We start from the raw sequence: 22,415 nt of genomic DNA on the forward strand, positions 1-22,415 counted from the left end.
ATAAATAAAAAATGGTTGCTGTAAAGAAGGTGGCAGGATTTTTTGACTGTTAAGAGAAATCAACTTGTAAAGTAATGTTCTGTTTGAGTGAATGCTCACTTGTGTTCCTGTCTGGTGATGAGCAGCAACTCTGCAAGTTCCTTCCAAGAACTTCTGGAGAAGTATCACAGTTAATTACTGGGTTCTTTCTCTCAAGGCCTGTTATTCTGGGGGAAGGAGGGAGGAGAGGAATGACCTGCTCCAAGAGCCCTGTAATTTACTGCTGCAGGAAGAATAGTGTAACTCTTGGTTTAAGGAATTCTCACTCTCCCCCTCTGAGCATACTGTGTTCTGCTTTTGACAAACAAAAACTTCTTACTCTGTGTATTTAGTGTCTCTGGCTGCTGTGTTCATGATGGTTCTGATTGGGGGAAAAAGAAGAAAATTCCAGAAATACTGTACTGCAGCAACTGTTAATTGTCTCAGTACTTGGCTTTGGGAGTGGGTGAGGTCATTGAGCTTCCCCAGTGGGGAAAGAGCTGCTGGTGGAAATTCTGTGTGTTTGTGGGGTTTGGGATTGGGTTTTTATTATTCATTTTCTAGTGAAATCATGGATGGTATTTACCACTTTAGCAGTGTTTGGTGTTAATTAAATGCTGACCCTCCTGATTTTGTGACATTCATACTGAAGAGATAGAAATACTTAAAAATTCCTGATGTTACATAAGGAAAAGGTTTCTGGAGTTAATGCATTCCTTGGCATCCTGCAGAATGCTTAAATGAAACAGTGCTAATGGTGTTAAATATGCTGTCCACTTCTGCTCTGTGAACTCTGACTTCAGTCTTGGCTCCTATTCAGATTACTTTACTTTTCTGTTGTTTTTCTTCACACAGGCAGATTTTGAGGAGTGAACGGAAGGTACCAGACTCGATGAGTTTCCAGCGAAATGTCGGAAAAGTCAGGCCAGAGTACAAAAGCAAAGGATGGAAAAACAAAGTATGCAACACTCAGTCTGTTTAATACTTACAAGGGAAAGTCACTGGAGACTCAGAAAACCACAGGTGAGTAAGCTCTCTTTAAAGTTGCATTCTTTCAGTTTCATCATCACTGCAGTGCTAATTATGAGTGCAGAGTATATGAGCACTTAACCACAGCATGGTTTTTCACCACTGCTTGGTGCAGCAGTGAAGTGGAAGGATTGTGGAAGGCAGCATTCATTAGAGTTTGTGCTTAGGTGTAAACAGGAGTGTCAGTTCAGAGAGACAGCATTTGCAGTCTAGTAGGAAGTAGAATGGGTGTAAATAAAGATGTGCCATTCCCCAGCTGTGTATGTTACTGCATTAACATTTGCCATGCTGGAAGTGTTTAATTAAGGAAAAGGCAATGCTCACTTACAGCTCTGTGACTTCGATTTTTTGACAAACACTGGATAAAACTTACACTGATATCTCAAATAAGGTGACTGTGAGCCTGCTTTTTCATGAGTAATTGAATGGAGAACCGGGGGAAATGATGTTCTGAAGGTTTGGAGCTTGACAAAGTAGCCTAAATTGTTTGTGAAAAGGTGTGCCCAAGCTTGTTGAATGTTGCCACATACTGTTTTTAAAGGTTAAAACAGAGCTGTCTGTTGTGATACAGCTTACCCAGGGCAGTAACTTGTGCTTGTTCCCTGAGCTGGTTACTTGGTAGGTTGAATGTCCTGTGGGGTGCATTAGCTTTGTATTTGTGGTCTGGAGTAAATACAATTTGTAGCAATGTTTTTGCAGGGGCAGCATCTGCCAGCTGAAATTGGAAGCAATAAACAAATGGGCTAGACCCATAGGGGTATTCCTGGACTCATCAATGTACATTAAGCTCCAAAAGAGCAAGAGAATAATAATGCTTGACATGAGCATCATGTTATAAATGGCTTCTTTAGCTTTCTGTCACTGAATGTTGTGTGTAAAGGTGGGGCCACATATCCTTTTTAATCTTTGGAATAGGCTAACCATAATGACTCACTGCTCAAAAAGTACTCAGGTCTTCCCAAATCTAGTGTTTTCAATTCCCTTTTTTAAATATTAAATTCTGAAGCATTTTAAATTTTTAATTCTTTAAACTCTTAAATTTTTCTGACTTTTTTACAAAACATTTCTAAGTAACTCTGCCTAAACAGTTGTTAACTTGCACTTTCTGTTCTGGCACACAGTTGCTGCACGCCATGGATTGCAGAGTCTTGGAAAAGTTGCTATTTCCAGGAGGATGCCTCCCCCAGCTAATCTGCCCAGCCTCAAAGCAGAGAACAAAGGCAACGACCCCAATGTGAACATTGTGCCTAAGGACGGCACAGGATGGGCTTCAAAACAAGAACAGCACGAAGAAGAGAAGTGAGTTTTCACCTTTTTTTGCACTGAAATTAGAAGTGACAATTCTAGATACTCCATTTCTTGCTGCTTAATGTTCAGTGCCCTGCAGTCAAATACAGAAACTTTGCTCCTTTAAGCTTTTATAGGATTTCTGTGGAACTAAAAAAAGAAAAAAATAATGCTGGCTTGGTTTGCAGGGCCATTTCTCTCAGATTTGCCCAAAGTTTGGGATTGGCAGGACATGGAGAGAAATTTGCTACACTGAAGTGTTCTCAGCATAGCTGCCAGAGAGGAAATATTTATTAATTTAAGATTTATCATTATTAATTTCTGGACGAAGAATCTTGCTAGTAAAGGGATAGATAGTTAAAAGAAAACCTTGCACCAAAAAAAAAAATACATCCTCACATTTAAGTTGAAAATGGTCTGCTTATAAATTCCATGTGAGGGGAAGAATATTTCCTTGAATATAAAGAATATAAACAAGACAGAAGTTGTGGCAGTATTGATGCAGTGTTGTATACCTTGTATGATACAAATTTCCCATGCTCAGTGCAGTTTCATGTGCTAGATTTGTTTCACACTTGTACAGCTAAAGAAAATAGGATGAAAGGATCATAGAATATGATGAGCTGGGAGAGACCCATCAGGGTCATCAAGTCCAACTCCTGCTCCTGCACAGGAAGAAACTAAAGAGAAACTGAAACTTTTCAGTTTCTAATTGGAAAGTATTTTAAATCAGTTCTTTTTTGCCATGTAAGCTTAAAATAGGATGCGATTCTCGCTGCATAAGTAGAAGCAAGGTTTAAGTGTTAACTCTTTTCATACAAATTGCTCTGGAAAACACTGGAATTTGGGGACAGTGGTTGTATGTTCCTAGTGCTTGTGAAAGCAAAAGATGAGGTTTAAAGGTTTCCTTCCTCATCTTTCTCTCCCTTTATTTTTCTTTGTTCCTACATTTAAATACCAATTTTTGACATCTCTCTAAAAAGCTGATAGACTTCAGGAATATAGTGTTGTGTTTAGCCTTTTATTTTAAACTTTTGAAACTGCAGAGTCATGGTTTCCTGCCCTGTGTTTTGTTTGGTATTTTAACATCTCCCTGTGCTTCAAGGTCACTTACACATTGCCCTGTTAAATCTGTGTTGAGCTAGTAGCTCGTTTGACTAAAGCAGGCCTTTGCATGGCCATGTGTTAGGGAGATACCAGCAGCTGATGTTCTGTTTACAAACAAGTGAGTAACTGTCCCTTATCTGCAACTGGAAGTTGTTTGTATGTATTACTGTGATAAAGGCCTCAGAATCCAGATAAAAGTAAAACTAGTGAGGGGGAGATTTGTTCCCAGGAAGAGGTGTGTATGCCCAGGCCATGAGGAAATTCTCCTAAATTTGGACCATCTGATGTGTTTGCTCAGATCTTAAGATCATTTGAGTACTGCTGTGTTTGTGATATTCATTGTGCTTGAAATGCTGCAGTTTATGTGTGAAGTGTTTTATTGTTCCTCTCAGAAGTGTTGCAGATAAAGGTTACATCTTGATAACAGCTTGATTTAGTTTAATGCATTTTCTCTTGTATCACTGCATTGGAGTTCACATGAATGTGTTATTCCTTTTAATTATGAGCATTAATTACTGCTTTCTCGAGTTGCCACTCGTTCTGTGGGTATTGCCTCAGTCTCTTTCCTGGATAGTGCAGGCTGTTGTGTAGTGATTTGGTTAATTCAGCTGAGTTCTTTCACTCATCCATATTTGCAGGGGAGTGCTTAGATAACTAAAATTCTAAATGGGCTTGTGTATGAAACAGGAGAAATGCAAGGAGTAGTTTCTTTCTTTAACAGTCTTGTTCCTTGTTTCACTTGTGTCACAAAGTTCAGCCATGTAAGTCATAAATTCCCCAAAGCCTGCTTAGAAAATGTGCAGCTGTAAGAAAATGCATGTGAAAACCAGAAAAAAAATGAAAACTGGGGTTTTTTTTCTAGATTGTTATACTCTCGTGGAACATGAAAATTGCATTTTGTTATTCCTATGAGAAGCTTTGTGTTTCTGCCCAGCAGTGATCTTTTTGATGGTATTTGCTTCTCAGTTCTGAGAGCCCTGTGTAGTGCTTTGGGTTGATCACTGCACAACCCAAATGGAACTGATCTCTTAGTGACAGTCCTCAGAAATTTGGCATCACTTTAGGATATACTTGAAGCATTTACAGTTGGTTCTTGTCAGTGAAGTGACATGATAGCACACTGCTTCTCTCTTCACTGGTGTAATAAAGTGATTCTAGACTACACATCGTTCCTGTTTTATTAAAAGGTCCTGTGAAGGTGCTGGAGGGTTAGTCTTAGTTGGTTTTAGACACTAATGCTTTGAGTCTTGAGTTACCTGAATGTGCAGGTTTCAGAAATAGCCTTTATTGAAAGAAGTTGAACAATATGACTGAATCTGCAGGCTAGGAAGGGCTTGTGTCTGGGCTTTTGACACTGGACAAAAAGAGTGCTTGTGCCTCTTCATTGTTAAGATGGTGGGACTGAGCCCATTTCTTAAGACTTAATGTTCTGGGCTCCAGTTCATGGTACCCATAGAGGTTTTAATGATATCTTTAGCTTTCCTTATCAGTTTCTTTTATTTGGGAATTCCTGACGTGTATTTGCCTTCTTTCTCTCAGTTCATGGTGGTCCTGAAGTGCTTTGCTCTTTTAACTCCCAAGGCAAGAGAACATTAATCCAAATTATTCCCTTTGATGGTTGTAGATGGATTGTTTTTTTGATTGTCCAATACACTTCTTCAAAAGCTGTAATTCAGTTCATGCCTGGCTGCATTTTCTGCTCTGCCATTTTCATTCATTCCTCTCCTCTTTGGGAAATGGAATATTGAAATAATTAACTAATTTATTCAGTTTTTAAACTGTTACTGTAACAACTCCTGTTATGTAAGAAAATGCCTTTTCTGAAGAAAAGTAGTTATTGTTTCTTCAGCTTCACAGCTCCCTTATTGTATTCCCTTGTTTGCAGTAGCCATCCTGACACTCTTATTCTGTGCTCACCCTCTTGTATTCACAAGTGCTTTTGCTCTAATTCCAGACAGCCAGATGTGCCGCAGACCCAGCCAAAACCTGCTGTTCCTGCTCCTGCAGAAGCAGCTCCTGTTGCCAAATCCTGGGCCAACACCAAGCCAGGAGGACAGGACGGTGAGTGCTGCTCAGGTTCTGCCCTGCACACCAGGCTGGGACTGGGCTGGGAGAGACCCCCACACTCAGCAGTCCCTTGAGGCTTGGCCAGGCCACTTGGGACTGGGGAAGGTCATGGGAGCAACATTCCAGGCTGGACAATGAGCCCATCCCAGTCACTGGATTTATCAGCAGGTCTGGCTGACTTATACAAGCTTGGTGTAGTCACCTCTTTTGAATTGACAAGTGATGGTGGCAGCATAAAATCTTCAGTGTGGCTGTGGTGGGGAGGGAAATCACAGTCAGTTCTTATAATACAAAAAAATTTGGCATAGGAAGGAGAGATGTAAACAGTTGCATAGTTTTGGATTGTTTTGTGCAAAGTATGTGTAGTTTTGCATCTGTTTAAACATGTGAAACAGCAATACTTTTCCCTTCATTTTATAAATTCCTTGGTTATTTTAGTATCAAAGTGATAGTGTTTAAGTAGTTTTCTTTCTGGGAAAAACATTAAAGGTGTGTTTTGAGGGTTATTTAACATAATTGGATGAAAGGATGGAAAATTGTTTCCATCAGAGTGACTCTTAGCTTGAGTGTTTTCATTACAGATGTAAGTTCAGAACTAAGTCTTCAGGAGATTTTTTAAAATGCTTGTAGAGTGAGAGGTTACTTAAAATTCCTCTGTCTCCATTATCATAAATAACCTGCAGTGTGTTTTATTCCTTAAGTTTGAGACTTGCGAGCTTTCTGTGGCTATAAAATGGAGTTTAGGCTTTCCAGTTGAGGAATTGAGTTCTCAAAATAATAAAATATTAATAGCATGGAGGTAATTTCTTAGATATTATATGGAGTTTGTTAACATAACATATCTAATGATTTTTTGCACTGAGAATTAGAAGTGACAATTCTAGATACTCCATTTCTTGCTGCTTAATGTTCAGTGTTCTGCTTTCAAATATAGAAACTTTTCTCCTTTAAGCTTTTGTAGGATTTCTGTGGATTTAAAAAAACAAGAATGAGCACTGATGCAAAGTGATCTGCATAGCAGCCTTCCTGCAGAAGCTGATAAGATCATCTCCATGACACAGGAAATAGTGATTCGGCTCAGTAGCTTCAAAATGCATTTAGCTAATTATTTCATAGTTACCATGGCAGCTCGTGTGCCAAGCCCAGATGGCACCCTCATTTCATTCAATTAATGCAGCACTGGGTTTGCAGTTTCAGGGTTTCAGGAAGCAGCACTGGATGTCAATTGGCAGCAGCTGCTTGCTGTCCTGGGTTTGAAACCCAGGATCCACCTGTTGTGCTCCTGCTTTCCTGAGCTGCAGTTGGCTCTCAGAGCTTGCAGTTTCTCCTGCTGCCTCATCAGCGTTCCAGCAGTCACTCAGCCTCGTGCTCTTGTAAAACTTGAGTGAGGCAAGGCTAAACCTTTCTCTGATCCTCTTGGTGGCCATGGAGAAGGGAAAGACTTAGGAAATGTAACAGCAGCGTGTATTTTTCGGCTCATGCTTCAGCTAAAATTTGGAGTAAATTACTACCAAAATATCTTTGAATTTTTTAACTTCTTTCTGAGCTGCTGGTTGCCAGTCTGGCTTTTTCAGGTTTGTAGCTTAAACACAGTCAAGGATATCTCTAGTGCTGTTACTTTGCCATTAAAATGTTGTTCACTGTGTAGGCTTGAGCAGAAAGCATTTTTCCATATTCGTAAAACTCATGAATGTTGCATGCCACAGGATCTCAGAAGGGGCTCCCTTGCCTGGCAGGTCATCTGGTCAGTGGGACTGGTTTTCTTTCCCATTGAGTAAGTCACTGCATGTAGCTGCTTGGGAACAGCAAGAGTCCAGTGTCCTTTAAGAAAAAATAAATTAATATGGTCTGTAGTATGTGAAGTCAGAATGAAAATTGAGAGGAAATTTGTAGACACAGGGATAGATACTGTTATTTGCTGGCATGGCTTTACACAGCACAGAGTAAGGAATTTATCCTGTGTTTAACTCTTAAAAAAAAAAAAAAAAAGAACAACTGATTAAAAGCCCACTGGGATCTCTGCATTTTATCTTTGTGAATGAGTGAATTATTCTTTCAGAGATTGGAGAAAACAGAAGTTTTTCTAGTTGTTAAAAAAAAGCCAATAGTCAGGATTGGGGGGGTTTGGACACCATATATTCAGATCCTTGTTTGTGAGTTTGCCCTCTACCATAATCCATGTAGCTTAGTACCATGTCCCTTAGAGTAGTCAGTGGTAGAGACAGGTACAGGAACAGCCTATTACTCAGGCTGATGGAGTGGAAATCTGCACTCAGATTATTGGTGATTTGGCACAGGAATGCTGCTGATCTAATAGGTCACTATGCATTATGTGTATGAGGAGGAAATTGATGCAAAGCACATGCCAACAAGACCTTCTAACAAGGAAGACAACCTACATATGTGGCTTCCATACTGTATACAACAGAAGTCTTAAATTCCAGTCTTGAGAATGATGTCAAGGGTTTTAGAAATCAAAGAATGTTGTTCTGATATTTTTCTCATAGGGTAAAAGCTGTGGCCTTTTAAAGTCCTGGAGATTTCTTACTAGAACAATAATTAATCATAAATGTGTTTGCAGTTACATAGTTGCCCGTTCTTGGGTGGACTATAGTTTTAGAGTGAAAAGAAGGAAATCTTTGTCTGGAAGGAGTAGGAAAAAGTGTTTACAGAGCTGAGGAACTCCAGGTACTCCCTGGACTAAGTCTTGTTCCATTGTCCATTGTTGCTCTCTCATGTTTCTGGATTTTTCTCAGCCTCAACAGCTGTCATAGTTGATCCAGTAAATTTAACTTTGCAACCCTTTATATTACCAGTAAATGACTGTGGCTTTAACACTTAAAGTTTTTTATTTTAAAGCTTTAAATGTTCACTTCTAAAGGATGATCAGGCTACTGTTGCTTTCTGAACTGTTTTGACTACAGCAAGTAGTGACTCTGAATATCTTGCTGTGTAGGTCCACCTATTCCAATCAATAGTTATTTCCAGCAAGAATTCCCCAGTCTGCCGGCAGCTGGGGACCAGGACAAGTCAGGCAAGGATAAGGATGCACCTGAAGATGGATCAGGAGCCAACCTACGACCACAGAGTAAGTGTGAGCTACAAATTGTTTTGAAATTGATTTGTGTGGAACTTACTGCTTGTGCCCTGTACAAAAGAAATAGATGAATACGTTGTTTCAATCAGCACACTCCTACATGGAAGAAGTGGATATCTGGGGCTTTATTCTGCTTTTCTGTGTTCCTGGTATGTGGAAAATAGTGTGTTTTATCCTGTCACTTCCCATTTTCCCAGTGTACTCAGTCCTGTAGTTGTGCTCTGAGGAACATTTGTTAGTTGCACAATACTGGCATTTTCTTACTTAGCTGCTGATGTCACAGCAGGTGAGATACCTCTTTAAAGAACTCTACTAGAATTAACTAATTACACAAATGGTGGTCAGGGCTGGCATTAAGTCGTTAGTACTCTTAAGAGTGGAGCCTGAAAATTCCTGAAGAGGAAGTTTGGTCTACAGCATGCCAAAAGAGTGGATTGTGCCTTTAAAGGCATTGGCATCTTCAGCTCCTGGATGCAGTGCTCTGACCAGCTGGATCTGTTTCAGCAGTGGGGGATTAGATCTGGTGAAAACAACTAACAGTGCTGGGTTTGCATCTCTCAGGAAAGAAATGTGTATTTCACTTTAATGGGAAGCTACTTGGGACTGTGCTTGTTACCAGTGGAAAACAAGGTTCCTTTCCCCCTCAAAAGTTTGGTTTTGATGAGGTTTGATGGACTAGAGGTCCTGTCCTGCACTGTGGCTGGCACTGTCCCGTGCCAGTGACAGGCACTTCAGAAAGGAGTCTGTAACTCCTTTCCTTGTTACAGGTCTTGGTTTTCCTTGATTTGTATGGTCCTGCAGACCAAGGCCATGTGCCTGTTCATGTCTTGTCTTGATTTTGATCTAGAGAATAAATTGTGAGGAAATGGGAGAGATATCCAGCACCAAATGAGAGCAGCTACGTGTCTGTCCAACCTCCTGCAGGCAGTTACAGTTTTGGGCAGCACTGTACATGCTATATTAAGCCCTTCTTTCCTGTCTGACAGCAGAAAGCTAAATGAACTTGGCAAGTAGTCAGTCCCCCTTTAGCAGCTGTGCTTCCCAGCAAAGATAAGTGCAAGAACTGTAATGGATACTTAGGAGCAGAGTTTAACTCTGTTTAAAGGTTTGTGTCCCTAAAGGAACATAATTTACAGTGTGTGTCTCTGAATTTTTGTCTCCATTGATCTGAGCACTGCTGCTAAGTTTACCCTGCTGGGTTTTTTTTGTCTTAACCTGTGCTCTGCAGGCAGAAACTTCTAAAAGAATGGAGTGCCTGGCACAAATGATAAGTCATTAAAATCCCTGAGTTTCCCTGGACGGTTAGGTAGACATTCACACCAGAAGTACAGCCATTATCACTTCTATTCCATCCTTATCAGGCAGAGATGCAAACCAGACTACACCTGTCTTCACTTGGGCACATACTGTGCATTACCTTTCTTTTTGAGCTGCTTGAGAATTTCCTGGTAGGCCTTTGCTGCTTAGGAACCTTGATCTTTGCCTTGACAGCATCTTCACACTGAGTCAACAGTGGCCCACTTAGCACAGCTAAATCTGTTTTCTTTCTTATGCTATAATCAGTATCCTTCTAAAATTGCACTGTGTTTTGGAAGGTAGAATGGGACAACTAGATCAATCCATAAATTTAGCTCTGACCCTTCAGGAACACAGCTGGACCTTGGGCTGAAGAGGATCAGGAAGCAGCTTCTGTTTATTCTCGAGTGGCCATTGCTTGTTTCACTAGCAGATAGGAACACGAATCTGCTGTGTCACTGAGGGCTGCGTGGGAACAACGTGCTCTTCACCATCCCTTGCTGGAAATCTGCAATTTAAAGTCTATTTCTAGCTTTTTGTGTGCTGATTCTGTCCATGCAGATGCTACTAATTGGAGGGATGGGGGTAATAAGAACAACTCTTCTTCTTCTCCGACAGATCAAGAAGCTAAGGGACAAGAAGATGGCAGCGCTACACCAGCAGAACAAAATGATGGCCAGAAGGCAGGAGACAAGAGGGATGTGCGGTTGCCCCAGGTCCCTCAGCCCAAGCTGAATGGCCAGCAGCAGCCACCCATCTCATCCCAGTACAGAGCAATGATGCCTCCTTATGTGAGTGTTGCCTGCATGAACCCTTTTTAAGCAGCAGGGATTGGTTTTTGGCTGGTGGGATTTTCTTAGGCTCTTTTTTCTCCCCTCCATGGAATTCTTATCAGTTCTGCTGATAGGGCAGGGCTGAAACTCAACACAGGATGTGGCTACCTGTCACTACATGGAGTTTGAACTTGTCAGGAGTTGATTAACACTTCCAGTCACTTCCCCTTGGGGACTTGATGTCACCCACTTGAAATATTAAGCAAACTTGAGTGAAGAGTCTTGCTTTATTTCCATTCCTTCCTTTGATGGTCTCAGTGTACTTAATGCAGTAATACTTTTTAATGAGTGGCTCCTGTTTTTAATCCCTTTTTAGATGTTTAATCAGTATCCCAGAATGGCATATCCTCCCTCCATGCAAGGTCCAACAAGATTTCCTAATTCTGAGCCTAGCAGGTAAGAAACCTAAAAATGGTTGTGTTTTTTTTTCTGGGTATGAACTCTGTGACTTAATTTTAAAAAAGAAATCATTTGCACTGAGTATCTCGATGGTGATTCCATACTGTGTAAGAACTGACACTGGTCAGTCTCCCAAGTTTTGTGGAGGAGTGTCATGGGGTGTCTGGAGTTGGAGAACTCAACTGGAAAACTTGAGGCAATTCTGCATATTACAGGGATTTTGGTTGTGAAGAGCAGGAGTCACTTGCAGGAACATCTTAGAAACTTAAACCAGTATTTTGCCCATAAAAAGATTTTTCCGTTGTTACAGTGACAGTATTCAGCTTCTGGTTGTCAACTTCGACGCTTTCCAATTAAAGTTGAGCTCTAATGCACTATAAAACAAATTTTCCACTTTCCTGTGTGTTTTTCCGTAGTGTAGGATAGCTGTGCACATGGAAGAGTAATTATTTGAATTCTGGTAGTCGCACATGTGGATGAAAGTTCACTGTGCTTGAAACAGCAGTGCTGTATATTTCAAATAATGGTCATACAGGTTGACCTTTTCTCTGTCATTTGTGGATAAGTAGTGACAGTGGCTTTTGTTTCTCTCATTTTTCAGAGGCCCAAGGGGAAGAGGCCCACCCTCATGGTGCTCAGAACCTATTGAACGCCCATCCATTCTTAGTGCTAGTGAACTCAAAGAGCTTGATAAATTTGATAATCTGGATGCTGAGGCTGATGAAGGCTGGGCAGGTAAGGACATCAGATTAATGGTCTGTTATTTGTATGCTGAATGTTTCTGAAAGGTTAATTGAATATTTGTTTACGTGTCAGGTGCTCAGAGTGAAGTGGATTACACTGAGCAGTTGAATTTCAGTGATGATGATGAGCAAGGAAGCAGTCAGAAAGAGAAGGAAAGTGGGTGAGTTTGTGTTGCCAATTAGATGGGAAATGTCACTTAACTAGATTTTGGAAAGATTAATGAAATGAGTGCAAGTACTCATTCCAGTAGCACTAATTCCAGTAATTTAATACTGTATTCAATTGCATAACTGCCTGCAGACTCCAGTCAGCTGGGTGTGGAGTAGAAATTATCCTGACTAAGAAACGCTGAGGCTAGGAGATAATCACCAAATACCTGTGTGGAGTATGCATTCTGTTTTTCTTATTTCTTTGCACATAGTGATGAACAAACACCATCAAAAGATTCCCAGAGTCCTGATGGCCAGAAGGAAACTGAAGAACAGACAAATGCCAAGTCTGCCACCCAGGTTTCCACAGCAGCAGCCAAAGGGTCTTACAGCAAAAGCTCTCAGCTTGATCAGGTTTGTGTGCTCTTCAGCTCCTGTGGCAGCAGCCTTGTCAGGAGAGCTCTGACTCAGGTGTCTTTCCAAACTGTCAGGTCAATTAAGGTTATGAACATGAGGGAAGGCATTAGCTGCTGAAAGCATTATCTGAGCTGTGCTAACTGATCAGGTGCTGCTCCAGACAACTTAGCTGCCTCTGGTCACAGCACAAAAATAGCCTGACTTTCTGTAGTGTGTCCTGCCCCACACCCTGAGGGGGCAGAGCTCTTCACCAGGCACTGGGGCTCAGCTGACAGGCTCCACACTCTTCTGTGTCCATCCCTGGAACTGGATGAAGCCATTCTGGTGTTTATCAGGTTTTCCAGTGGATAAACAGCCCACACATTTTTCATGGTGTGGGGATTTTTTTTTTGGTATCATGGTCCACTTTCTGCAGTGCAGCTTAGCTGTAATGTCAGTTCACTTCTCACGCTAATGGATTTTATACAGACCATGTAGAATTCATCAACTCAGCCATTTTTTGCTTCCTCTGGTAGAAGAATATTGCCATCCACCTCAATTTATGCCTGCTACAGCCCTATTTTTCCCCCTCCCCTTCCCCAGGAAAAGCTACTGTTGGTTTTGAAAATTTCCCAGAAGTATTTTCTCTTGACACCAGTAATAATGAAGATGGGAAATCTGGGAATAGTTTTACTTGCACTTTCTCTCTGTATTAAAGATCACACTGTTCTTTAAGGTTTGATGCTACATTGAATCTAAGGAAAAATGGTGCAGGAACATAAACTTAAATTGTTTAGCTCTCAGTTCATAAAAGTGAAAACGTTTTTGCCCTTGTTTCACATGTAGATTTGTGTTGACTGCAGATGCCTTGTTAGATGGAGTGTTTTAATGCAGTAGAAAAGAGTAAATCTAAAATTTTTCAGTTTGGCTGTGGTTAGAAGCTTGCTTAACCTTGGTACTATGTTTGATCCAACAGGATCGAGGTCCACCACAGCCTTCTGTACATGAAAGAGGTGGCCCTGCTCTTCCTCCAAAATCTATTCTACCACCGGTAAGAAAGATTACAATTGTCCTTATTTCCTTGAGTTAAATTCTTTAATGCTGTGGTGGAGGGATTTAGACTAAGAAAAGTAAAAATGTGCTTCACATAATGATAAAACTTTCCTTTAACAAGTAAAATGATCGTAGTGCCTAGGGCTGGTGGGAATGGGACCCCAACACAGCCACACTGCAATTGTGTAAAGCTGCCCCGTCTTGTAAGTGCCATGTGAAATGCACAAGAATTTCAGGAGCATTTAGTTATCCAGCCCCAGTTTGGAACTGGAGAGGACAGGAGCATAGGAACAGTGCTGGAGGGATGGCTGCCAACACAGATGAGGAGATAGATTCCCAAATGAAATGTGAGTTAAAATCTCTCTTATCCTGAGCTACCTTGAGTAGCTCCTCCCCTTGAGGGACTTCTGTCTGAGATTTAGAGCAGCTTGTAACGAAATCTAAAATATGTTTGTCATCTTTGCTGTCACTTTGTCGTGATGGAGAGGAGAGCAGACATGAACCCAAGTGATTCTGTACCTCTCCTTTCTGAGCTCAGGTTGTGAGAGTCTGAACCAGATCAGGAAAGTGGGGGCTGGCTTTTTCTTCCAAGTCTTGCTTTTTAACGATGCAGATACACATGTGTTGACAAATAGTTAAAATGTAGTATTTCAGCTGGTTGCTTATATAACAGGTGTTCAACCTGACTGATTTTCTTCCTGCAGCACCCTCCTCCCCCTGACCGGCAGATGGGAAGGCAGGGACCCTTTCCCCCTAAACCAGTACCAGATGAAGATGAAATTTGGAAGCAGAGGAGGAGGCAGCAGTCGGAGATATCAGCTGCAGTGGAGCGAGCCCGTAAGCGGCGAGAGGAGGAAGAGAGGAGAATGGAAGAGCAGCGAAAAGCAGCTTGTGCTGAAAAGCTCAAACGGTTAAACGAGAAATTCGGCTGCATGACAAAACCCTCCCGGGAAGACCCTCTGAAAGAGAGAGAAAGGGAGAGGGAGAGAGAAAGGGAAAGGGAGAGAGAGAGGGAACGGGAGCGGGAGAGGGAAAAGGAGAGGGAGCGGGAGAGGGAGCGAGAAAAAGAGAGGGAGAAGGAAAAGGAGAAAGAGAGGGAAAGGGAAAAGGAAAAAGAAGAAAAAGAAAAACTGGAGAAGGCAAAAGAACAAGAAGTGGAGAAGGAGAAAGAAAAAGAGGTGGAGAAAGAAGAGAAGGAGAATGAGAAAGAGAAAGAAGAGGAGAAACCAGCACATGAAGTTCCTGAGCCTGTAGAACCTGTGGCAACACCTGTAGTAGAAAAACAAGAAAGTGAAACCAAGAATAACAAGGAAGAAAAAGGTATGCTTGCACACAAGTAGGAGTTGTCCTTCTTAAAGCTGAGTCACAGAGCATAGCTGTTGTCTAGAAGTCTCATTTGCATACCTAATTAACCTAGTGCGTCTAGACCAATTATTTTCCTGGCGCATTACAGCTGATAACTGTCCTTTGAGCTAAGCCTGTTTGCCCAGCTCATCAGAAGATAAGGGGAAAAAATGGCTTCTGTGATTTAGGCTGGACTTTGAGGAATACAGAAAGAAAAGCAGGTTTTCCTCTTCCTAAAGAAGTGTCAGCCACCCATGTTGTTTAAAAAGCAGTGCAAATTATTTCAGCTGTTCTGTTCTTTCAGCAAGCCTAGAGAAGTAGACACAAAGGGCACCTATTTAAATGTGGTGCATTTTTTGTGCTGAAACTTGAATGCCATGAGAAAACTATTAGACTGTGCCTGGTAAGGTTATATTAGATTTAAGTGGATAAAATTGATTGTAAAACCAAACCTTACTGAATGAAAAAAAAAGTTTATCTGAATGTGATATGGTGTCATGGATACAGCACTTCTTAAATCACATAATAGCTGCAACCTGAATGCCAGTGGTTGATTTCCCAATATATCTAAGTTTAAAAAAGAGGTGTATTAACAGCAGTTTTTCTGTTTTGAGAGGTTGTCCTTGACTTTTTGTGCCTTTACTCATTTTGGAAACTGTGAAGTTAGAGAAAACAGGCATTTTAGAACATTCTTTATCTGATATTCTGGTGAAATTGTCAGTTGTAATATTGACTGTTGTCTCACATAGGTGGGGGGGGGTCTGTTGTTTTTCTTTCAGAAGATCAAGCAGTCTTTACTCGACAAGACAGTGGTCGAAATGAGAAAGAGGTTTCACAGGTGACTCATGAGAATGAGCCAGACTCAGGATCCCAACCTCGTCCTGCTGTTTCCTCGGGCTATTCTAAGCAGTTTCAGAAGTCACTACCACCGAGATTTCAGAGGCAGCAGGTAACAAACCAGTTCATTAAAAGGAGGCTCATTTAAAGAATGCTGTATTCTGCCTCATTCTGAAGAAGGTGATCATAGGAGTTTCAGAAATCCTGAGTTTTTGCTTCCCAGCTTCTGGAAAATCATATTGGTAGGAATTGTTCTGCCTGAAACACTTCTCGTCACTTGCAAGGTCTGCAAGTGAGCAGAAGGCTGGAGATGCTTTGAAACTGGCCCACACTGGCATTGCCCTGCGCTTGCCTGTGGAACCTGAAGTCTGATGATTGATTATTTCTGCAGCTTTTCCTAAAAGGGTGTGACACTCACAGTTCAACTTGGGTCCTGTGGTCTGAGGAGCACTTTGCATTAATGACATGCACAAAGTATAGGTTGTTCTGTGTCTCAGCTGCACACCAGTTAAGCTGTAGCTATTGTAAGTCGTTCAGTCTGGTTTTCTCCCTTTTCTCCTACATCATCCTGATGCATGTCAACAATTAACTTTCAGAATACTTGCTGTCCTGGAGATAATTGTACTTGTTTCCAAGTATTATTAGAGCTGTGCTCAAGTCTTCATCTTATCAAAAAGTCCTGTAATACTGGTTTTTCATCTGCAGGAGCAAATGAAACAGCAGCAGTGGCAGCAACAGCAGCAAGGTGTCCTTCCACAGTCTGCTCCCTCCCAGCCTTCGAGTGGCCCTGTCCCACCACCCCAGCACAGACCCCTTTACCAGCCCATGCAGCCCCATCCCCAGCATTTGGCTTCCATGGGCTTCGACCCCCGCTGGCTCATGATGCAATCCTACATGGACCCACGGATGATGTCGGGGAGACCTGCCATGGATATGCCTCCTATTCATCCAGGTAAACCTGGAAACATTTTTTTTGCTGTTGAACCTACTTGATTTTGAGCTAGAAGTCATTCCTTAACCACATTTTGTTTAGTGAATGGATGGGCTTTTAAGAAGAAATCTGCATTATTTTATTGTTTGGGACAAAATAGATTGTAGTCATATTGTAGTCCTATGAGAATGTGTACCTTTGACTATAAAGTAAAATCCCAGCTGTCACACTGCAGGCATTTGAGTGACAGTTAAGATCTTTGTGAATGTCAGCATAAGCCTTTCTTTGTTACAGACAGAAAGCTGGCAAGACTTAGGTTGAACTGAGAAAAAGTGTATTTACCATTTGTGTTTCATTACATTTTGGCACTACATTGCTTCCTAAAATATCCCATGAAACATTTCTGTTTTTACATTACATATTAACAACCTCCAGTGTCTTAATAAATTTGTGGTTTCAGACTCTTGACCCTAAAAAGTCCTTTTTAATTTGTGGAATGGCCATCTGATTTGCAGTTAGGAAAGCTATTGGGCATAAATAATAGAAGTCTGTCATGTAATGTAATGAAGATACCCTTTCTGTTGCTCTTTAGTTGAGCAGGTATCCTCAGTGAGTGCAAGGAGTGGATGGAGGAAATAGCAGGCTAAGCAGAGATAGTGAAAACTACAAAATTTCTTTGAAATGGTACAAAGTTTTTCAAGCTGGAATGATAGAGTATAAAAAACTGCCTGTGTGTACACTCATCTTCCTTTTGCCATTCAGATGTTACAGCACTATCTTCATCCATGAGTTTACAGGTCCATAGGCCTGGTTCTTCCCAGTGTAGTGAAAGCAGACAGCTTTTTCCTCTTGTTGGGACATAGGATACAAGTGTTGAGTGTGGTTTAGTCAGTCTGAGGTCGGCTGGCAGGGAAGAGACATTAGGTTTCAACACGGACAGTCAAAGGGAAGGAGATTGGAGGGGGGAGAACAGCATTCCTTGGTACCTCCTGACAGGCTTTGTTTGTGTTGAGGTCGGTTTCGTTGCTAATGTTAAATTTGTTTCAATTGTTGAACTTCACTCTGCCACAGGAATTATGCCTCCCAAACCACTGATGAGAAGAGAGCAGCTGGAGGGCTCAGCAGCTGGTTCAGACTCGTTCGAGCACATGGCTCGCTCTGCGAGGGAGCACAGCGTGCCTCTGTCAGAGCCACGCATGATGTGGGGCTCAGAGCCCTACCCCCACGCAGAACCTCAGCAGTCCACTTCTCCTCCCAAGGTCTTAGAAGAGCCTGATGATTTGAGGTAAGCCTGAGTTGTGCCATTCTCCAAGTCATACAGGTTGTAAAACGCAGTCTTGACTAAGTGGGTTGTAGCTTCACACAAAACTTGAAAGGAGGAGTTGTGACTGGGGGATGCAGAGTGCTTGATGCTGTTGTACAAAACAGAAGACCCTGCTCTGTAGCAGGGTGTAGAAAGACATTTGACTCCTTGTTTAGCCTAGATGAATGGTGATTGCCAGAATATTTTGAATTTGCAGTTTTGTAGAACATTCCTACAGTGTTCTCCTCTGTTTTCTCTCAGTTCTCCCCATTTTAGAGAACTTTTGTCCAGTGTGTATTTGTTTCAAAAGTGGTATGTTAAGTACAAGTGGTATAAAGCAAAAGTCTCTTTTGGCCTTTGATCCGTGGTGAATGGTCAGGATTTTCCTCTGCTTCTTAGAAGTATTCAGAAATTCTTTCTGTTCTGCTGCCATTTGGATAATAGTTGGTGTCTCCATTAAAAATTATTTCCTGTTACTTCCTAGAGCTGACATTGATTCTTAATAGAAAATTATTTTATTTGAGTAATTATGTATGAATAAATTTTTCCTCCACATGCCAATACTCTTAATTGCTTTCTGCTTAGGTCTGAGGCACACTTGGAGCAAGAACGAGTTGCTGTCCCTGCCAGTGCTTATCCTGTAGAACACAACCAGTTGGACTCTCATCCAAAGACAGAATTTTTCAGAGAATCGGGAGAGGTAGAGATACAGAAGTTCCCAAGCAGGCCTTTGGAAGATGTACAACCTCTCCAAACTGACACACCTAACACAGCAGTTAATTTTGAAGGAGTGAGTGAGAAGGTTACACGTAGTTCTCCAGAAGAATTGGTGCCTATGGGGGAAAGTCACTCTTCATTAAAGAGAAGCATTTCCCATGGTTCAAGTCACTCCCTAAAATCAGAAGACCAGAGGGGTGAAACAGCAGCAAATATCCCTAAATTAAGTAACAGACCTATTGAGACAAAGGAGACAATTGAGAGACTTGAGATTAAACCGAAAAAAGAAATTTTGATCACTAATAGAACATCAGAAGGACCAAAACCTGAGAAAACTTTCAAACCTAAGTCTGAAACAAGATGGGGTCCTAGGCCAGGTTATGGCAGGCGAGACGAAGGTGGCGACAGACCAGTGAGAAGATCGGGTCCTATTAAGAAACCTGTGCTTAGGGACATGAAGGAAGAGCGTGAACAGAGAGAAGAGCGCGAGCAGAGAAAGGAGAAGGAAGGAGAAAAGACAGCTAGTGAAAAACCAGGCAAGCCTGAAAAAAGTGACAAAAAGGAATCACCTCAAGTGCCACTGTCTCAGGCTGAGCCCGAGAGATCCACCTCCAGCAGCGCTCCTCTGGCTAAGAAGATAACCCAGGATGCTGCCCCAGCACCAGCAAGCCAGGAGAGCAGTCAGCCCGAGGCAGCAGCTAAAGCTGTGGTGCAGCCCCCCACCCCTGCAGTCCAGCAGCAGCTCCCAGCTGCCCAGCCAGCCAGTGCCCAGCTGCCCCCAGCCATCCCACAGCCGCCGGCCGCTCAGCCCCCGCCCCACGCGCAGCCCCCCACTCCTGCCAGCAAGGAGGACAAACAGGCTGAGAAGGTGGTGAGCAAGGAGGTGGTGGAGAAACCACGCCTAGAAACCAGGCCAGTGAAAAGAGAGCCAGGCTTACCACCTAGGACATACTGGAAGGAGGCCAGGGATAGGGACTGGTTCCCAGATCAGGGATACAGAGGCAGAGGTCGGGGTGAGTATTATTCTAGGGGCCGTAGCTACAGGGGTTCTTACGGAGGACGTGGTCGGGGCAGTAGAGGCCATAATAGAGAGTACCCACACTACAGAGATCCTAAGCCTAGATCAGAGCATGTGCCTTCAGGGCCTGTTAGGCAAAGAGAAGAGAGTGAAACTCGTAGTGAGAGTTCTGACTTTGAAGTAATCCCAAAACGGCGGCGCCAGCATGGCTCGGAGACAGATTCTGACAGTGAAGTGCATGAGAGCGCGAGTGACACCCTGCTCTCAGACAAGGACAGCATCATCAAGGGCAAGCACCCGAAACGAGAAGAAAGAGCTGATGGCAAGAAGCCTCCAAAGCCCCTGTCGTTCAAACCTGAGAACAATATCAGAGTAGACAACAGACCCCTAGAAAAAACATACATCAGAGATTATGAGAACAAGCCCAAACCAGGATTTCTTCCTAAAGGAGAGCCTTCTAGACGAGGCAGAGGGGGAATGTACAGGCGTGGTGGCAGGGATCCCGGGGGACGTCCTCCGCGTCCATCCACGATAAGGAGACCAGCCTACAGGGACAATCAGTGGAACCCCAGGCAAACAGAGATCATTAAACCAGAAGATGGAGAGCCTCCGAGAAGAAATGAGCATTATGGTCCTATACCAATTGATAAAAGACCTCCGAAATTTGAAAGGAAGTTTGATCCAAACAGAGAGAGACCACGAAGACAGAGGCCTGCCCGGCCTCCAAGGCAGGATAAGCCACCACGCTTCAGGCGCCTAAAAGAGAGAGAAGCCGCATCCAAGATCAGTGAGGTGGTGACCAGCTCCACAACGAGTGCCACAGTTAATAATGCAGTTAATGAGCCCTCCAACCCTGCTCTGGATGTGTCAGGAAGTAAGACACCAGACTTGTCCAACCAGAATTCTTCAGACCAGGCAAATGAAGAGTGGGAAACAGCCTCGGAAAGCAGCGACTTCAATGAGAGGCGGGAAAGGGATGAGAAGAAAACAGCAGATGCAGCAGCACAGGTTGCTGCAAAGGCAGGAGAAAATGCTGGAGCTCCAAAAAGGGAAATAGCCAAGAGAAGCTTCTCTAGTCAGCGGCCTGGAATAGACCGTCAGAACCGACGTGGCAACAGCGGGCCGGCTAAGCCAGGGAGGAACTTCTCAGGGCCCCGGAGCGAAAGGCGAAGTGGTCCTCCTCCCAGAAGTGGAAAAAGAGGGTGAGTACCCAGCCTCTGTGAGGAAGCACATGGGGTGGTGGCCTTCTGTCATCCTCTTGTGGTTTGAAACCGTAAGCGGCTGGTTTGGATCTGTGGAGTGGTAGGAAAGAGACTGATACGTGCACCTGTGGCTCTGTACTTTGTTTTTTCTGTTTATATAGACACCTGGAACCTGAAGCTGAGAGTGAAGTGTTCTTGTATGCACAATGCTAAAAAAGCCTAATTTTAAAAAATTGCATTGCTATTTCTTAGTTGAGCTATGTGTCTTGAGATTTGGATGCAAGCAGAAATGTTCATGTGAGCAGTTTTGCAGTTAATCTATAAATTACTGCATTGCATTTTAGATAAATCACCTAACACAGACAAGCAGGTTGAGAGATGCTTACCATTTAGACTAAACTTTATTTTTCCATATGCTGAATTTGATGGAAAATTTAGCAGGGCATTTTATATTTCCCCAAAACAGCTTTTGCTGTTGAGCTTCTCATTAGGAGCTGAAAGTAAAAAGTCTGGACCTTACTAACAAGTCAGTAAACACCTACAGCCCTACAGTGGGATCTGAATTAAATTATTGACTCCCTCCTGAGTGTTCTGTGTGGCATAATTTTCAAATGTTTTTTTTCTAAAACAGGCCATTTGAAGAGCAGGCAGCACCTGTGCCTGGTGTTGATCCTGCCAATGGCAACTCTGTACATCAGGAGGATGGAGGTGTCACTGCTGCAGGACAGAAGACCACCAAGGATGCAAGTGGCAAAAAGAGAGAAGAACCAAAGGCTGGTCCAAAGAAGCCTAAGGAAAAAGTGGATGCCTTGTCTCAATTTGATCTTAATAATTATGCAAGTATGTATTGATAACATCCTAATAATTTTTGATAGTTCTGCTAGTTTTGTTGCATATAGAGCTAGATGTTTGAAAACTTTTAAAAAAGGGGAATTTTTTAAAACACCAGAATAATTGTGCACTTGGGCATGACTGTCTTTCTGATACCTAATAATGTATGTGTCTCTAAAAGGTGGCAGACCTAATTGTGTGTTACATGTAGATGAGAACAATTTTGTATAATCGTAACCTTTCATTCCTACCATTCTCCATCACATTCTCATAATTTAGTTAATTCTCAAAAGTAAAAGCAGTGGTTATCACTGCTAGGCTTAGACTTGATATCTGGGAGGGTTCATTATTCATTACTGTGTTTTAGTAATTTCCTGGAGAATCTGGAAGCTCCAGTTTTAAAGTTCTTAAATATGAACTCCTTGCCTTTGAGCTCAGCAGCAAAGCACTTGGCAAGCAGAAGCTTGCCATTGATCAGGGCCCCCATCTGTGTCTGTGGGGAAGTAACTTCCACTCCAAAGCCGATTTTGGCTTGGTGCATTGCACCTGAAGCTGTTGAAACAGCAGCATCTATACCTTTCCTTTTCCTATAGGTGTTGTGATCATTGATGATCACCCTGAAGTGACAGTAGTTGAAGACTCCCAATCTAACTTGAATGATGATGGTTTCACAGAAGTGGTGTCTAAGAAGCAGCAAAAACGCTTGCAAGATGAAGAGCGCAGAAAGAAGGAAGAACAAACAGTGCAGGTACAAGAC

General features: G+C 42.4%; 1 protein-coding gene across 9 annotated transcripts in view; it reads left to right on the forward strand.

Moving 5' to 3' along the window:
• The window catches only part of PRRC2C (proline rich coiled-coil 2C), a 68,928-nt gene that overhangs the window by 15,033 nt on the left and 31,480 nt on the right, over nt 1-22,415 (forward strand). For 7 of the 9 annotated variants that reach the window (XM_041479092.1, XM_041479096.1, XM_041479095.1 and 4 more), the window contains exons 2-18: nt 874-1,041; nt 2,169-2,346; nt 5,396-5,502; nt 8,465-8,596; nt 10,520-10,692; nt 11,051-11,130; nt 11,735-11,868; nt 11,950-12,037; nt 12,299-12,440; nt 13,399-13,473; nt 14,180-14,795; nt 15,599-15,768; nt 16,362-16,608; nt 17,659-17,872; nt 18,476-20,827; nt 21,459-21,667; nt 22,252-22,406. In XM_041479092.1, coding sequence (XP_041335026.1) covers nt 927-1,041; nt 2,169-2,346; nt 5,396-5,502; nt 8,465-8,596; nt 10,520-10,692; nt 11,051-11,130; nt 11,735-11,868; nt 11,950-12,037; nt 12,299-12,440; nt 13,399-13,473; nt 14,180-14,795; nt 15,599-15,768; nt 16,362-16,608; nt 17,659-17,872; nt 18,476-20,827; nt 21,459-21,667; nt 22,252-22,406 — 5,187 coding nt within the window. In that variant the 5' untranslated portion in view covers nt 874-926. The remainder of the gene's footprint in view (nt 1-873; nt 1,042-2,168; nt 2,347-5,395; nt 5,503-8,464; nt 8,597-10,519; nt 10,693-11,050; nt 11,131-11,734; nt 11,869-11,949; nt 12,038-12,298; nt 12,441-13,398; nt 13,474-14,179; nt 14,796-15,598; nt 15,769-16,361; nt 16,609-17,658; nt 17,873-18,475; nt 20,828-21,458; nt 21,668-22,251; nt 22,407-22,415) is intronic. The other 2 variants (XM_041479097.1, XM_041479094.1) reach the window with 2 other exon arrangements.

The sequence above is a fragment of the Pyrgilauda ruficollis genome, unplaced genomic scaffold, assembly GCF_017590135.1.
Source record: "Pyrgilauda ruficollis isolate IOZ18807 unplaced genomic scaffold, ASM1759013v1 scaffold47, whole genome shotgun sequence".
Lineage (NCBI taxonomy): Eukaryota > Metazoa > Chordata > Aves > Passeriformes > Passeridae > Pyrgilauda > Pyrgilauda ruficollis.